The 17906-nt window shown below is 40.5% G+C and overlaps 2 protein-coding genes across 2 annotated transcripts; one reads left to right on the forward strand and one right to left on the reverse strand.

Moving 5' to 3' along the window:
- Positions 1-709: 709 nt before the first annotated feature.
- Positions 710-2810, forward strand: LOC134647041 (regulator of G-protein signaling 21-like). Its single transcript, XM_063501170.1, has 5 exons — positions 710-814; positions 927-1004; positions 1366-1427; positions 1635-1801; positions 1945-2810. Exons 1-5 carry the CDS (start codon positions 723-725, stop codon positions 2137-2139), a joined length of 594 nt encoding a protein of 197 aa, XP_063357240.1. The 5' UTR covers positions 710-722; the 3' UTR covers positions 2140-2810.
- Positions 2811-6640: 3830 nt separating this feature from the next.
- On the reverse strand, positions 6641-17769 carry uchl5 (ubiquitin carboxyl-terminal hydrolase L5). Its single transcript, XM_063500479.1, has 11 exons — positions 17553-17769; positions 17069-17132; positions 16887-16992; positions 16208-16333; positions 14819-14880; positions 14488-14618; positions 14175-14238; positions 13984-14086; positions 7875-7988; positions 7644-7742; positions 6641-7018 (listed from the first exon to the last, which is right to left on the reverse strand). Exons 1-11 carry the CDS (start codon positions 17626-17628, stop codon positions 6974-6976), a joined length of 990 nt encoding a protein of 329 aa, XP_063356549.1. The 5' UTR covers positions 17629-17769; the 3' UTR covers positions 6641-6973.
- Between the last annotated feature and the right edge of the window lie 137 nt (positions 17770-17906).

Here is a 17906-nt window from a genome sequence, read left to right on the forward strand (position 1 = left end):
TACTCCCCTCTAGATAAGGTTATGCTTTAAAAACAAGTAAACCTTTTTTGAGCTTTATAACAATACCGGAGGTAACCACCTAAGGTGTACTGGTGGATTCAATTAAAGCTTTTTTATTAGGATAAAATGTGAGGAATGAAAACAGAGGATATTACATCATCACGTCTGTTCCAACTTGCCCATATCTAACATGCCATCAAGACAGGAGTCAGGATGCGAAGTGACTGATCCACACCCTCTATGAGTAATTAATTAAACATGAACACAGAAGGTAGTGTTTCAAGTAACAACGAATCACTTGTTTCATCTATTCATTTCAAATATATTTTGTTTTCAACTCGCCAATTACAGTCTTAAAGATATTGTGATTGTGTCTGGCTATAAACACAGGGGGGAAGAAGAAAAAGGAGAGAAAAGTTCCATTACTCTCCCGACACAACTTTATTTTAAGAACAGGGGCACTGAGTGTGCCATATACGTCACGTCTTGACCTTACTCTTAAAAATGGAAGCCCGCAGGCAACTCAGGGAGGGAATATTTATGCAGCGACAGCCTATCATTGCTTCGGGCCGAGAGTCACGGCGGGGCGAGCTGCTGTTTACTCAGAGAGAGCCAATCACGTTACAGACCCGCCGTTCTAGTTCCGCCTTGCTGCCACGCATGATTCTGAGCTATAAAGTTGCCAGACAAGTCAAGAGGGAGAAAGAGAGGAGGACTGAACAATGAGAGAGAACCTTGCTAGTGTGTCATCCCCAAACATGGCATTTACTGACTGCATGAAACCAACAGAGCTGGCCGCAGACAAGGAGATCAAGTAAGTTTATCCAGTGTTTAATGAGCACGTTCCTGGTCACTATGTCCTTGTAAAAGAATTGCACATCTTTAAAAGCAGATGAGTGAACTCTTTTTAATTTTCTTTTATAAAGGAGGAAAAACTGGAGGAACAGAATACGACTTCTCCTGAAGACAAATTCTACACAGCGTGTGAAAAACAGACTCTGCCGGTAAGCCCTGTTTGTTTTACAAGTTGTTTTAAAATGATTTCTGTGCATCGAATGTATCAAATTTCAGGTGTTCAGTTAATTTGCATTTTATGTAAATTAAGATTTGGCATATTTCTCACTTATGCATATAAGTGAGAACTGTACATGGCTCATATAAGTCCTTAAATTCTTAATGGAAAAGATATGAGAGCATCAAATGGCTGTAATCATCAAACAGTTTGCAAAACAATCATGCAACACGATCATGCAATATGACTCAACTTTGATAAGCAATTCAAGGAATTTACAGTGACACTTCACTAACGTAGTAGTTAGCGCTACTATAATTATCTCTTACGTGAGCTGCGTTCTTTACCCTCAGGCCAAGCGTAGATGACGTGAACCAATGGGCGCAGTCGCTTGACAAGCTGCTCAGTCATAAATGTAAGTATCATTCACGCTTCTATTGGCACATTGAGTCACTAAGGTTACACGGTTACTGTGAGCCGAATGAAATCTTTTTATAGTCATCAGTAAAACAAAGCTGGCACTCCTTTCACCTACATGAATGGGCAAAGAGCCAGTAGGTGTCACGGAAGTAGTTTTCTAATCTTTCTCATCTCCCTCTCTCTCTCTCTCTCTCTCACGCAGATGGGAAAATTGCATTTTGCATCTTTCTGAGGTCTGAATTCTGCGATGAGAACATTGAGTTTTGGTCGGCCTGCGAGGAGTTCAAGAAGATCAAGTCACGGAAGGAAATGGCATCCAAGGCCAACCGCATTTACGAGGAGTTCATTAAAAGTGAAGCGCCAAAGGAGGTAACGGCTAACAGATGGCTTTGGATTTGTTTGTTCTCTTTAAGCTGATTTTAATCAGAATTCACGCACTTTTAAAAATAAAGATATTCTTTGTTAAAATGGGGGTCAAAGGCTCATTCTGGATGTTTTGTCTTTGGTCACAGGTCAACTTGGATTTCCACACCAAAAATGCCATCGCACAGAGTCTCCACAAGCCCACTGCAACTAGCTTCCTGGTAGCTCAGAGGAAAATCTACAACCTGATGGAGAACAACTCTTACCCCAGGTTTATCAGCTCTGACCTCTACAAAGAACTGTATGCAGCTGCAGAAAGAGAGGACATGGACGTTAAGTCCTAGCTAGACTAGACTTAACTAGACACCCACTTGTGGAGTCATTTGCTTACCACTGTGACTGTAAATAGACTGTCCACCGTGTTCATTCCAGGCGCTACCTCGGTATAATACAGCTGAATGCAAATTCGTAGCATAAACATTAACGGGCGAGTGTGGAAAATGCAAAGTGCTGTCAAGAGCTCTCAACGAGGAAGCGGGAATGATTGGGCCGGATCCTGTATGTCGCTGCAGACAGTGCACAGACTGTCTCACGCAGATGGGACTAATGCTAAGCTTTCATCACTGAGCCATTACCTGAACCTTCTCTTCAGTACCAATAGACATTTTGAGCAATGATGCAGACAGTGCTGATCTAGTGCCACTGCATTCAAAGTCAAAACACTTGCCATTTAACTCTGCATCTCTTACCTTACATCAAACCAACAGCAGTGACAGGAAGTGTTTTCTGTCACGGTATCCATTTGAAGGCTTTGTACGTCAAACACACCTCACGTGTAACTCTAGTTTGCATTTCTCTGCTGGTTGCAGCAGTTTACATTAAAACAAAATTACAATTGTAATTTATATGACACAGTTTCATCTAATGCCTATGTTTGGGCTGAAATTACTGTGATACTGTAAGATACTGTAAATATGTGATGTTGCACTATGTGTTTAATGTGAATTTAAGCATTGAGCAGCTGGACTGTTAGGTTATTAAAATGTTTTCCTCAACACTGGAATATTCTGGATGTGTTTGTTTACCAGTTTAATGCACAAAATATGTAGCACTGAAGAATGTACGAGTTCTCTGAAAAAGGAGTACATCAGCAAAAGGGATTTAAGATAGCTCTCTAGCTGGATCCTCTTTTAGCAGACTACTCGGAAATGTAAAATCTACATTACTGCTAGAGTGAGTTTTTCTTAACTCACTCCAACAGTAAATTTTTAAAATAATGAATTAAAAAAAACAAAGCTAGCTGACGTAAATAAACTAGCTGAGGCTAGCTTGTGCCCAAGCTAACTTTTTGGGGTAACTGGGGCCTGAAAGAAAAACTCAAACATAGTCGACATCTTTTCAGGGTACAAAGCTAATATGTGCGAAGTGTTTAGTATACCGTTGCTTTAAACCACACTACAGCATAAATATAGTCAAATATAGTTTGTCTGAGTTTGCATACTTACAACTGAATGTAGTACGCTATGTACATTAAAGCATACATAGGTACTCGTTTTGCAAAGTGTTGACAGAGTACTTTTGGCTCAGACCCAACACCCAACGTCAAGTGTTTCAAACAGGAAAGACTTGACGGAAATAATGACTGCCTTTGTCACGCCAGCTCTTTTTATGCAGCATTTGCAGAGTTCATGACAGAACACATTATCATATACATATAACACATATAATACTAAATTCTTCTACTCTGAGGTGACATTTTCACACACTTGAACACCTGTGCCTAAAAATACTGTTGTTAGCTAGCTAGCTAACACCAGCAGTATTGAAATCACACTTGTTGGTGTTTTTTTACTTTCTGCCATATTACCTAACATACTGATACAATAAGTTAGTTTCTAGTCTTTAAACTCAAATTTTGGTCTCCACCAGGCCTCAAGGGAAATATGTCCTTAGCTGTTCTATATTTTCTTTCCATACATTTTCTACATATGAGTTATGTTTCCCAGTTCGTGCGGCATGTCGAGGTTGTGCACAGTAATGCGAGCTCGAGGAAAGTGTTACATTCAAAATACAAATGAATGTATGTTGAAATGCTGAAGAAATACGTACAAATACAGAGTTTTAGAGGACCTTTAAAATCCCAAATTCTTTGTTTAAAATAGCAATAACAAATGATTAGTAAGATAAATGCCTCGCAATGTTTAACAGAGCAGTCAGACTTATTAGATAACGTGCTGCATGTTCAGTTGCCCAACAACAACATTCCTCGTCTTTCCTGGAACATTGCATTCCTTTTTGTACAGTTGAGTTCGCACACTGTAACAGTAACCCCTTATGTTTAAATTTATAAGTGTAGGGGAAGAGGGCTGCCTGACTGACAGCAGGGAGAGTCCTCTTCTGTGAACTCACAGTGGTGGCTGACAGTGGCCAGACACCCAGACCTTAGCTTCTGCTCTCTCTGTCAGACCTCTGCCCTGCTGTCGTGACGAGACGGAATCATCTTTTAAAGCGGCAGCTCTCCAGAACCATATGTTCTGCTGTTCTCTGTGATGTGAGCACCATCAGCCAGCAATTTTATACCAGTGCGTTTAACTCTGCTCTTTCTTTGTTTTTGTGCTGGATTCATGTTCCCATAAAACTGCAGGACAACTATGGGGTGAGGGATGTTTAGGCTATGGATGCTCAAGAGAAGTTTGATACGCCAGTAATTTAGGTGAAAATTTCATCTAGTCACATCATATTTACTTGTCTGATCCTTTCATTTATACCTGGAAACCTTCCATGCTTCTATGTATCTATTCATTTTATTCAACTGATTCAGGTGCAGTTTGCAGTGGCAACAGTCTAAACAGATGCCGAGCCCTCCATTGCCTTGGAGACCCCCTTCCCTTAGGGGGGGGATACTGAGGTACTTTGAAACCAGCCAGTATGTCGTAGTGACTGGACATGTCTGAAACACCTTGCCTAAGGTGTGTCTACTCAAATCCCCTGGTTCCTTTCAACGTGGAGCAGCAACTCTACCCCAAGTCCGTCCCAAATGACTTATCTTATTTCTAAGGGCACGTCCTGACACCCTCCGGAAGAAGCCCATTTCCGCCTCTGGCATCTGTGACTGTTTTTTGTTGGTGACTTTCTACAGTCCCTGCCCACATAGGTGAGGGTAGAAACACAAATTTACAGTAAATAGCTTTAATTTCAATGCTTGGCTTTCATTTTTAGCTCTCTTCACCACAACAGATGAAAGCTGCTTTCTTGCACTTTGTTTGAAGAGTGAGCTGAAGGTTAATGCTCAATGAAAACAAATAAACCCCCAAAACAAAGTAAACTAATGCTTTGTGTTCAGCCCATACATACATCTCCAAAGCACTGCTAGACGTTTTATACAGTTTGCACATCTAGTTGTCAAAGGAGAAAAGAGGTCTGGAAGAAGTATTTCTTCAAGAGTTTCTATTTTTTTCCCCAAAGACTAATCATAAAAACCTATCAATCTTCCTAATCTTAGTCAACAAACGATGCCAAACATTCGATGGTTCCTGTTTCTCAATGCTTATGCGTCACTGTGAAATCGAGTTCTTTTGGGTTTTGAAATGCTGGCTGAACAAAATGAAAGCAACCGAGAGACTTAACAGACAGGGAATACAAAAAAGTGAATTGTGAGCCCAGTACTGATGTTATTCTGCCACACATTATCTCCATGTCTGATTATGGAACCGTCATCGCTTCAGGCCTCTGAAGGCCTTTGAGGAATCATATGTGATAATGAGCTGTGCAAATAAACTTGCCTTGACCTTTAAAGTAGACCTACCCAGCACACATTCCATCACGCAGATGACTGGCTATTTTTAGAATCTTAATTCTTTTATCTAACATCTGCATCTGTCTACCACATCATCACGCTCATTTTTGTGACGACAGCCAAATAAAGGATACAATAGGCGTGAAAACACAATGGCAATTAGTGCACACAACAGCAGATAGTCCAAAAAAAAAAAAAAAAGAAACGCACAGGGTGTTGGTAAAGGTATTCACAAACGCGCTGCAAAACTGGAATGTCATCACAGTGAACACCTTTGCTGATCCACACGGCTTGATGCAAGAAAATAAAACTGTCTTTGCCTCTCTCTCTAAACTGGTAGTAAAACCTGTGGGTCCTCATTTGTTGCCATGGACGATCATGGCAACAGACTACTGGGATCAGATCCCAGAAGTACTCAAAAGGTGTATGTGTAAATACTGGATCCAAATTTAGAAACGGGCCACGTCCTACTTTGGTCAGCACTCTGCACATACGTCAGTCTGCACAGGCCTTTAGACGCACACACTGTTCGAGCGCAGCCAATTTCTGTACACCGCCGTCCCAAATTTGATTTACTTGACAAATTAAGAGGGGATACTTTGCCTTCAGTGTTAAAAAAAACATCAAAACACTGCAATGGGAATGTATCCAAAAGCCACACAGACGTCATTAATTTTCCAGTCCATTGTTGATGATGCACTTATAAGGACCTGGCGGCTTGATTGTGTCCTCCCATCAGGTCCAGCTCTAAAACAAAGATCTGAATGTTTGATTGCTTAAGTAGGAGATCTTGCAGAAAAACAGTGGCACACTCGTACTACAGCTATGTTAATTAAATGACAAAGCCTGGAAAAAAATAGTCTTGATACATGGCCTTCGAGATGTACAGTAAATACATTCCCTGCTATTTCACTGCTACACCACCAGATGGAGCCAAAGATCCACTACTAGAAATTTAGCGACACAGCACTGATAGGTAAACTATCTGCAGACACATCTAAACATCAGGGGAACGCATAATACAGGTCCATAAAAGCAAGCAGTCCGCAAACATCTAGACATTTTTATTATGAAAATAAGACAGAACATCATTTGATAACAGCTTTCCTTCGAGCATGCATTACAGCTGATGGACACATGATTTTTCTTTTTTTTCCTTGCCAGACAGTCTTTCGGCTACACCCGAAGGGCAGTCCTCAGTCTCTGGATGGTTTAATGGGTTGCCATGGTGAGAGTGTGCTGCAGACCATCCTCGGTCATTAATACAAATGTGACAGGTACAGTATCTGTGTGTGTGTGTGTGTGTGTGGGGGGGGGGGGATGACTGTAGGGTTCAGGATGGACGTGTGTGTGTGTGTGTATAAATCAGAGTGTGTTCTTGTTCACTTGGCCTCCTGGGCTTTTTTGGCACTCTGTTTCTCTTTCGCCTGGGGAAACAAACCCAGAGACATTTTTATTAATAGCAACGGAGGACCTTCTCATTTCACATGTAATTTCTTTGTGTAATTCCTCTGGTTATTTCCCATTAAACTATCATAGTCACAACAATTAAACTCATATGCTCTAGTTACTAATAGATTAATAAATGCATTTATTTTCTGTTTTTGTTTTCCAGTTGGAATCAATTAATGAAATGAAAAGTTATTTCCCATGAAAAGGTCCTGTATTAATAAACAGAAATTACTTCACTGAAAGACAGCGCCTACTTTTCAAATCAAGTTTGCCCCCTAGTGGACACAAAAGCCAATAACAGTCTGGCTTTCTACACAGTTTCACTAATCAGCGTGTTCTTAAAGAAATGCCCTCACCAAAATCTCAAAAGGGAATTCTTCATTCACAGAGGCCCTTCACATTAAGAAAAGGTATTTCATTATCACTCCGCCAATGCTCATAAAAGCTACCTGCTGGCAGCACTCGGCTTATTAATTAAAATAACGTGCTTGTTAAAAGAACAATGTTTTAAAATGTCAAAGTACTCAAGTCTTCTGAGAACACTCGCCTGCTCAAAGTAAACAGGGCTGTGGAAAGCTGGAGAAAGTGGGGGGGAATTACCTTCTCCACCAAAGGTATTAACTGCTGGTACTCTGCCAGCGTCTTCAGCAGCTCCATGATGAAAGGAAGGTAGTTGTGCTTTCGTCGAATATTTTCAATCTGTAAGAAAGAAAAAAAAATCCGCATCCACCAATCTTTCTGGGAGGAGAATTACTTCTTCATGGACCGGCTTTCTGTAAGACCCGTCACATACAAATACATTATGAAATTATTAGTGAAGAAGAGGCCCACCTTATATCTTTTTAGTTTCTGATTTTCTTCTTCAATAAGGAGCTGGTACTTGGCAATCTCTGACTGGATGGAGCTGAGGAACGTGCTGCTCTGGTCTGTGTCCATTGGCTCATCCTGGAAACAGAAGACGGGAGAAGGTTTCCGTCCACTCACTGATTACTTGCACTCAGAACAAATGGTGATGATACTTAGATGAAACGCACGCAGAAGCTAAACCTCTGCGAACGACTTTAATCACTAAGATATGGAAAAATAACACAGGCAAAGATTTTATTAGTCATAACAGAAGCAAGACACTAGACAATGAGCTGCAGTGAACAACATGTTTAGTCATTTTTACATTCTTCCACCCATCATTCAGAAAACCTTTGTGAATGAAGGGTTGACCTTCATTCAGACCTCTTGTGGTTGAAGACTTCAGCCTTGCAGCACCCGTGTATTCGGGGTGCGATCAGTATGCCTTGACAGATCTGTTAGGTGTGGTTAGTTACAGCAACATCCCATAACAGTGCACAGGACCATGGCAACGGACTAAAGCTTTCAATCAGAGAGAGGCCAGCTTTCTTTTATCACTCTCTTAAGACACCTGCTCTTCTCTGGCAGGCCCCACTTTGAAAACCCAAATAAAAACAGCTCACACCTACGCCCCCTGCTATTCTGATCAGTCAGCAGGACCAGCCTGAACTAGGGCTGTTCGATATAACGATATATATCGGATGACGATATAAAAACATCTATCGTTTCATTTTAGCTATCGTTTGTTTCGTGGTGTCGCAAAATAAACGGTTTACGGCAATATTTTTTCATCGTTTTGATGGTCACTGTAGTGGCTATATTAATTTCTTGAAGTTCTCTCTTTCTCTTATATTTAATATAACCACACTACGGACGGACAAGCGCCTGTTTATGCGTTGTCGTTAGCAACAACGACGGTAAAACCACCGCGTGTCCGCTTGTTTATTTTCCACATAAACCTTTCACAATAAAGCTCAAGATCCTGTTGAGACTTTTCAAAATAAACTGAATCACGTGAAAGATGCAGAGTATTTACGGATGAGAAGCAAAAAAGAGCCGCCAGGTGCTAAAAACAAACCTTTGACTCAAACGTTAGAACAGGCTTTTCCCCGCAGCATGCTGTGTAATAAATACTCAAAGGAAACGGTTCATGCATCGGTTAAAACACTCGACTCCAGGTACACGACGCCCAGCTGGAAACACTTCACGCAAGACGAGCTGCCCGAGATTCACAGAATTTACAGAAAATGCTAAATTTTTGTGATTTATATCATTATCGGGATGATAGATGTCTTATATCGGGATATGAGATTTTGGTTATATCGCACAGCCCTAGCCTGAACTGTATTTAAATAAAGGTCAGCACAACAGCAACAGACAGGCCGCTTTCTAACAGTGCAAAAGGTGCCAAGTTGTATTTGTTCCAACTCTTTCATTTTAATTTGAAGTTCAAAGATTCTCCCTCTTAAAAAGGGGGGAGGGGGGACTTAAAATCCTTAACCTTTTACAAATCACACATTTTGAGAAACTTCCAATCATTAACTGAATGTGAACAGATAGAGAAATGTCAGGCAATTTGCTGATAAGCTGATATCCATGTTTGGCTCATGTATCTGTGCAGCCCCTTTCATAAACATGAAATCCCATCTTTCACTCATGTCAGGTCATGTAAACTCAATATTTTATCTAATATACGTTATCAAGCAGTGGAATAAGGTTTGACATTTCAACCAGTGTCAGAGCATAAAGATCAGCCGTAGACAGTCTTATAAACTCCTTTTCTGAAACAAGTTCCTATAAATGTTTGCCTTCAAAAACCCTAAGAAACTAAATTTCTGTGCAGAGAGACTAAAAAAAAGGAACTGTCTCACTATTAAACAGAAGGAATGAGAAAAGGCCAGTTATGTTCAGCAGTGTATCCATTACTGTAAGATGATATGCAGTTCTTGTGTTGTTCGAAAAGTTGGGTTAACTTTTAGTTTTTACTCGCGTAAACCAGCAGCCGATGTAAAACTTTTCCACGCGTGCCTTTTTGATGCAATCTCTGACCCTGAACCAATGAGCATAAATACTGACAGCTAAAAGGAGTCTTGAACCACAGCCAGAGCCACATGATGCTCTCTGCTCATCTTCAGTGGCTCACTGTGGTTTTGATTTAATAATGGGGGGACAAAGAAAAAAAATAGACGAATATGAAAATGAACAGTGGGCATTTCATCTTTATTCATCATTGATGATGACTGATGTTGAGCTTACACAGACACAAAAGTGAATGTGTGCATCACCTGGTGCCTTATTGTCTTAACTTTCCTGAACCTCGACAGTGGTGGGGAGCACAGCTGTATACACATAAATGGCAAAAAGCTCTGTTCCCCAAGCTTTGGGCTCCACATCCAAAAAAGGAAAAGTCACAGAGGAGAAGGGAGAACTTAGCAGTGCACGGAGAGATCTGCAGCCGGACTTTAGCCTAAATTTAATTCAGAGCGGCTTGTTTCTTTTCCTTTTACCATTTTAAAAAGCTGTTAGGCTGCTGTTATGTACTAATACATAGATGGGCCTCAAAGTGGCCCGCAGAGCTTCTGTTTCACAGTAAGCCTAACAGGGTTGTTTCTAGGGGTGGGTTTTTATAATCGATTTATCGATTAAAATCGATTCTGGCTTGGATAACGTGAAATCGATTCATTAAAATCCTGAATCGATTTTTTAATATAATTATTTTGCCCGAAAAGCCAGAATCTCAGGTGAAACCTCACAAAATTTCAACAACCACCAAACAGCTAAGACAGTAAATGAGAGCAGGTACACGGATTCTGCAAAAAGACATAAACACACAGCGCGGACCCGCGGATCAGAATCAGTGAGATGTCGCCTTTCTCACCTGAATGCACGGACACGGTCGGGGCTGAAAGGCGACAGCTCGCTGATTCTGATGTTTCGGCGGGTCCGCGCTTTGTGTTCACGCCCTTTTTGCGCTGATTCTAAAGCTGTTAGTTTTATCTCTCTCCAAACAATATTGACCGAACCAGCAGCAAAAGAAGATCCAAACTACGCTTCACATAAACATCGTCATGAATTCCCTCTGACTTTTACTGTTTTGCTTCCACCACGATAAAAATCACACTTCATGCACATCTCTCTCTCTCTGTTCTTCAAGAACAGTTTCCCGTCTAAAAATCTGTTTTCTTCATTATTCGCTTGCTTGTTACGCACAAGTCTACCGTTGTTTACAGCGCTGTCGGCCGCTGTTTTTTTTTTTTTTCCATTTTACATACTTCCGAAAAGGAAACCTAATTTCTGCCATTCAATGCTGAACAAATTTAAACTTTTTAAAATTATGCAAAATGCAAAACGCTTAGCCTTGTCTCTAATAGAGATGGCACGATACCACTTTTTTATGTCCGATACCGATACCGATATCATAAATTTGGATATCTGCCGATACCGATATTAATCCGATATAGTGTGTTTTTTAATCAATAAAACTGTTTTTTTAATATCTTGCTGCATTTTGTATAAGTTCATACTCAAGTTTAAATAAACAACAACACTAAAGCTATTCTGTTATACCTGTATGTAAAAAACACACTGCACCCAAAATATTTCATAGTTCAGCAATACTGATCAATCTAATAAACTTAAACCTACTCCATCCTTCCTATTCTGGTATTTTAAAGAGTACTTAGCAGAAATATTAAGCAACCTAACTAATAGGGTTGCAAACTCCCAGCAAAAAAAAAAAAAAGGGAACCACCCCCACCCTCCACCTCATGATGCTTAATCGACGTAATCAACTTTAATTTGATGCAGTGTGAAAAAAAATGCACAGAAATAAATTATTTTTCAAGAATAATTAAATAGATTCAACATCTTTCTTCTACAGAATTGCAGACTGCACAGATGGTATCTTCCCAAAGGAAAAAGTACTATAGCTTACTAGGGTAGACTTAACAGTTACTATATACAGTAATTGACTTCTATACATTTTACATCAGATTAAAACTTTGAGTGTAAGATTCAGATAATTATTTATTAAAAGCTAGACATTTTAAATGAGAATAAGAAAGATAAGTATGTCTTTGTGCCCCCTTTTCCCTGTTCATGCCCTTTCGGCCCCCCTGGCTAAACTTTGCTAGATCCGCCCCTGCACAGTTACCAGCCGTCAGCGACGTAGAAAAGGATCCTGGTGTAGAAAGTAATATTAAATAAATTCTAACAACAGCTTATCAAGGTTAAACATGCTGCTGTTGTTCAGCCGCTGGTTTCCTCTTTCTGGTGCAAAGTGGGCCAAAAACAAAGAAGAGAGACGGATCGCAACAGAAAAGCCGATCAGCTGATCATTAATCAGTTTCATGAAGTAGCGGCAGGAGAGGGAGGGAGAGAGAGAGGCAGTCGCTCCATATATCGGTTGTTAAGCTTAATGTAGGTACGCTTTACAAACATTCAGAGATGAACTTACACACTTGCTTTACTTCTCTCTGGGATAACTTCCTCGGAGATGAAATGCTGGTTTGCTAACAAATACACACAGCCGCTCTATCATGTGAGGCATACTGCTCCGATGTGCTACGGTTATGAGCCGAGTTACGCCATGTCGCAAGTTTTGTGAGGTGCTTTTTTGATATTTAATGGATCGGATTACATTTTTTATTTCTCACCGATATCCGATCCAGCAATTTACGTCAGTATCGGACCGATACCGATACCTAATATCGGATCGGTCCATCTCTAGTCTCTAATAAAACCTCTGTAACGTCAGAGGTAACGTTCATATGTTGATTAATGGTTTTCTTTCGTTTTTGATGTACTGCAGAATATTTTCATAAAATCCCAGGCCAGGAAAACCACCTTCATGTTTTTCTGTGTTTTATCTTCAGCTACTTTGACACAAAGGCATCTGCTGTGACGCTTACACCTTTGATAAAGTCTTGTGTGTGTCAGCTTCCTTTTTATAGATACAAAAATATGTAAATGTACTGATCTGAATTATAATATTTCTGACTGTCAAAGTTTCCCAGATTCAAATCGAATTGAATCGAATCGAATCGTGGATCAAATCGATTCGGGACCTTGTGAATCGGAAACGAATCGATTCTAGAAATCAGTGACGATACCCAGCCCTAGTTGTTTCTCCCCCTCTACAGCCGTTCTGCTTGTATATTAATTCAAAAGGTAAAACGTTTTCAGTACTTCAGTCCCATCACTTCAGCACTGATTTAAAATGTGCGTTGGGGGCCCCCTGGTGGGACATGAGGGTACTGCAGGTCAGCCACAGTAATAACAGAAATTCAGTTTGAAATTAATCACAAATATGTTCAGTTACACATTTATCTCAATTTATTTGTTTATATAAAAAGTGAGTTTTTTGAAAAGCTTTTAAACATGTAGCTTTTCCACTGTGGCAGAGCAACAAAAGTCTGTTTCCTGTTTGAGAAGACTGAGAATTTACGTTTGTTTCACAGCTAGTTGCTGTGGAACTGGACACGTTTGGACATCTATAGAACGTTCCCGCATTAAGAATATAAAGTATACTCTGCTATGAATGTTTTGTAGTTCAAACTTGAAGTGTACATTTGAAAGTTGGTTGAGATGGAGCTCGGATCCTCTCTGGAGGTCATTTGGCGGCTGTTTTGAAACAAGAGGAACAAATTAATTTCCTCTGCAGCAACATCCCTGATATATTTGTTTATATTCAAGCAAGCACTGTGCTTCAGTCCATTTTTGCCTGTTGTAATAACAACAACATGACACACGTGCAGTCTGTTTCGGTTGCATATCCCCATAAACGGACCCCGTTCTGCATGTTATTTTGGTTCAGCTGGGTTTGAAATTGCAATGTTATTAAGTATTTCCTGTTATTAAAAAAATAAAAAATTAAATGGGTTAAATGAGATGACAGAATTTTTACAAAGAGTCCCTCTCTGACCCATCGTATTACCTATGGGGGGAAAAAAAAAAAAAGAATAGATGAAGTCCACAAAACATTTCTTGCCTCATTTCTTTCTTTCTCTTCACTTCCAGTGTAGCAGAGCTTTATGATCTCCAACTTTTGAAAGTTGCTGACGCATTATACAGGTTGCCTTTCGCTGCCTCTCACCTCAGTAAGCTGGGCCTGGAGCTCCGCAATTTTCCTCTCATATATCATTTTTCTGTCAGACACGATGGCCATTAGGTTGAACCGGATCTCTCCCTCACTGTACCTGAAGAAGGAAACAATGACGTGTAATTACAAAGTATCTGGTTAACACAAGCCGTTCGTGAAATACATGTACAACACACAATGTTTACTTCTGTATTCTTTTCTCAATCACAGGGCGGACTGCGCTGATCCAGTCATCCTGGTTGCATGCACCTGGTGACAAAAAAACAGGAAAAAAAATAATAGCACATACACTGACACCTGCACTAACCCCAAGCACGCACTCTACATCATCATAAAAAACAGGCAGCTTTATGAGGAATGGAGCACAGCCAAGAAGACAAAAATCAGCTGTGCACAGCAGGGCTGCACACTGAGGGACTTTAAACATTAAACTGTCAGTTTGTACTAAGCTGTTAAAACCATAATGGAAAAAATAACAAAGGACATTTTTCTGCTTACCCAGGTCGATCGGCCCCTCTCGAAGCCCGTCCAACTCATATAACCTGCCATTTACAGGAACGTAGCTCACAAAGTGGAACGCGTCCTCGTCCTTTGCCGAAGACTTTGCGTCAAATTCAAACATTTGCTGTCTGCAAACGCAAAAAAACCACAATTACAAAAAACCTCATACACAAATTATTGAGCAAGCGAGGATGCAGGACAGAACAGAAGTGACTCTCACATTTGCCCGTCTTACAAAAAAGGCACACTCGTGCACTGGCAAACAAATCGACCAATATCTTTTATTTTTCATCTTCCCCAGCTGGAAATGACAGGAGCAGAGCCTCACCTGGCAAAGCTGTTGTGAACTTGTCGGATCACTTCTGAGTTGCTGAGAGCCAAACCTTTCATCTGAGGAGAGGAGAAGATGCCGATTTTACAGGTCGTCACAAGACACCACTTAATTCTTTTCTCATGTGTTTAAATAGATTGTTAACAACTCACTACAGTAAATTGTTATATTACTGATTGCTACCAACGTAAAGTACATATAATAAACACACTGATGCTACTGTTCATTAGAACAATGTGTCAACATGATTGCGGAGCCACCGAGCCTTCCCATGTCTGTCTATAGAGGCTGAGGTCCGTATACAATTAAAAACATAATCCTCAGACCTTGTTGAATTTTGAACTGATCTTTGTTACAAATGCATGAACTTTGACAATGATACAGGCCAATGAGTTAACATCTTTAAAATGGTAAATGGACTGGTTCTTATATAGCACTTTTATACTCTACTCGAATGTTTTATACAACATGTCTCATTCTACAACTGTTTCTTTCCCTTGTCTATGTGCTTTCTATCCAACACTGAGACTCCAATAAATTAATCTTGCCCAGGGATACTGCTGTGGTCCATGAATAACTCCTAATCTAGTCTGTGGATTAGCTGGGACCTCTCTCTGTGGAGTCTGCATGTTCTCAGTGTGGTTGGGTATTCATTTCCCCCCCCACAATCCACAGACATGCATTTCATTTTAAATGGTGACTCTAAAGTGGTCATGGGTGTGAGCGCTCAGAGTCTAGAGTGCAAACCGATGTACACATGGGTAAAATGTGGCTTGTAGTCTTAAGTGCTTCGAGTAGCTAAGGCTTCCCAACAAAAATATTAGCCTATCCCAGCTCTCATAGTGTGAAAGAATAGCTAAAAGGCTATCTATGCCCAGGACAGGTCACCAGTCTGTCACAAGACTGACAATCATTTACTCTCACATTCACACTTACTGCCAATTTAGAATCACACATGACCCAAACCCACACATGCCTTTGAACTGTGGGATGAAACCAGGGCACCAGGGGAGAACTTGCACAGAAAAAAGAGCTCCACACCAAAAGGCCCTGGGTGACCGATGGCCGTTCAAACCTAGGACTAGCTTGCTGTGAGGCCACTACACTACAATGCTGCTGAAAATGTTTTCATTTTTCCTCTTTACGCAATAAAAAAAACAAAACAACAACAAACAACTATACTGAGTCAGTATAGTTCTCATGACAATCTGAAGGACAGATGGCTGAGTCATTTCATTTGTCAAAGTAAGAGGATAAAACTGCCAGTGCTGGAGATAAGTGGGGGAAAGCAACGCCACTAATAAAATGTCTTGAAATCTATTTTTCAGTTAGATTTTTCCCCTTCCTTTTTAATTTGGATTTGAGACAAAAATACCATTGACGTACAGCTGCATCAAAACTCTGTGAAAACTCTCTGAACTCCGTCAGCGTATCGCCGAGCAACATGTCAGGATGAGAGCAGTTGAGCAAAACGCTGATGATGGCCTGGGTGGCACAAGCGTTGTTAATGACCTGAAAACACACAGATCAGAGAGGCACAAAATAAATACCTAGACCAATTAAAAACAAACTATGACAAGAGAGTGGAAGTGGGATCTGCATGTTGATCATAAACATTTAACAAAAAAAGATAACTTCAAACATTTCCTGCAGATCAGGTAGCTCAAGAGATATCATTCATATATATGTGTATGTATGTGTGTGTGTGTGTGTGTGTACACACACACACACACACACACATACATACACTTTTTTTTTTTTTTGTTACACTGAGGAGCAGCATCCTTTGGTGTGGGCTTAGTGAGATTTATCCAGTCAAGTAAGATGTGCTGCAATTTATTATCTCATTCATTTTCCAATGTGCATGAACTTGAGCCTCTTGCAGAGCCGCTTCATTTCTCGTCTGGTAAGCACCACCAACACTAACTGGAAAATGCATTGCTTCTGCAGTGAAGATATTGAGTCAAATGCATCTAAATCTCCTACCTGTGGGACTAATAAAGGTCATCTTATCTTATCTTATCTTAAATGAACACAGGGACATTAATTGTGATGCTAAGAGTACCTGCTTGGCAAAGAAGATGTGGTCAAGTCTTGAATCCTGGACAATTGATCCTGCTGGCTCTTCACCAGGCTGCCACTTAAACAGGAAAATCAACCCGTGAACGGGTCTGTAACAAAACACATACATTAAAAAGACCGGTCTTTAGAAGAGGCATGCAAGATAAGAGGTGTAGATGAACATACTTCAAGTTTTCAAAGTTCTCTGGCTCCATACTCCATATCTCTTCAACCTGGGCTCCTCTGCAGCCTGACAATGACAAGTGAAGCAGCGAACATTTATTTACATTGCTAATTACCGTTCAAGTAACCATTAACTAACAACTAGCAAAAGCATTTGTAGTCTGACAGCTGAGAAATGCACGACACATGTCAAAGGGGTTGCTTTCACGCGCGTTGTTTTGAACGCTGAGTAATGCTAGCCATTTAGCTCGTCTAATTAAAGTAGCCGCACAATTATTACAAGCAAATCATTCGACATTAAGGTGTTTGGGTAGCAATAAAGATGCACAGTATGTAAAAGAAAATTCCTGTTGCAATACAAACGTAAGAAGTAGCAATTTGGAAGCTATTGTTAGCTTTATGGTTTCCAGTTAACCACCTAGCTAGCTTGTGGAGACAGCCACGTTACATTCAATGAGCCGCTAGCGTCACCCTACGAGTCACTCACCGAAACCTTTTATGAGCTCCGTGAAAACCCCGGGGTCGCTCTCCATGAGACACCACTCTCCCGCACTTCCAGACATCCTTCACACTGTTACTTATTCAGCCTACAGCACACATAAACGAAATGCTAATAGCTTAGCAGTGTACTGCTCCCGTTAGCCAGGCTAATTTAACCGCAGCACTACAATGACCTCACCGTGATGCGGCGCAATGTGTACGCGATGGTTGCGCGCGTTTTGTTTCACAGCGTACAACGCACGGGAGATGGTTTAATTGGCAAAGGAAAAATAATAATAATTCGATTACTAACATCCTCTTAACAAAATCCGTGACTACATTGTTAAAAAATAAATGTATA

The sequence above is a fragment of the Pelmatolapia mariae genome, linkage group LG17 (assembly GCF_036321145.2).
Source record: "Pelmatolapia mariae isolate MD_Pm_ZW linkage group LG17, Pm_UMD_F_2, whole genome shotgun sequence".
In the NCBI taxonomy this organism is placed as follows: domain Eukaryota; kingdom Metazoa; phylum Chordata; class Actinopteri; order Cichliformes; family Cichlidae; genus Pelmatolapia; species Pelmatolapia mariae.

Excerpts from the sequence above, each read along its gene's own strand:
- LOC134647041 (XM_063501170.1), top strand. The coding sequence starts at position 723 with ATGAGAGAGAACCTTGCTAGTGTGTCATCCCCAAACATGGCATTTACT. Across the intron at positions 815-926 it reads GCCGCAGACAAGGAGATCAA|GAGGAAAAACTGGAGGAACA; the intron begins GTAAGTTTATCC and ends TCTTTTATAAAG. Across the intron at positions 1,428-1,634 it reads CAAGCTGCTCAGTCATAAAT|ATGGGAAAATTGCATTTTGC; the intron begins GTAAGTATCATT and ends TCTCTCACGCAG.
- uchl5 (XM_063500479.1), bottom strand. The coding sequence starts at position 17,628 with ATGTCTGGAAGTGCGGGAGAGTGGTGTCTCATGGAGAGCGACCCCGGG. Across the intron at positions 14,619-14,818 it reads GTTCACAACAGCTTTGCCAG|ACAGCAAATGTTTGAATTTG; the intron begins GTGAGGCTCTGC and ends TTGCGTTTGCAG. Across the intron at positions 7,743-7,874 it reads AGAAACTAAAAAGATATAAG|ATTGAAAATATTCGACGAAA; the intron begins GTGGGCCTCTTC and ends TCTTTCTTACAG.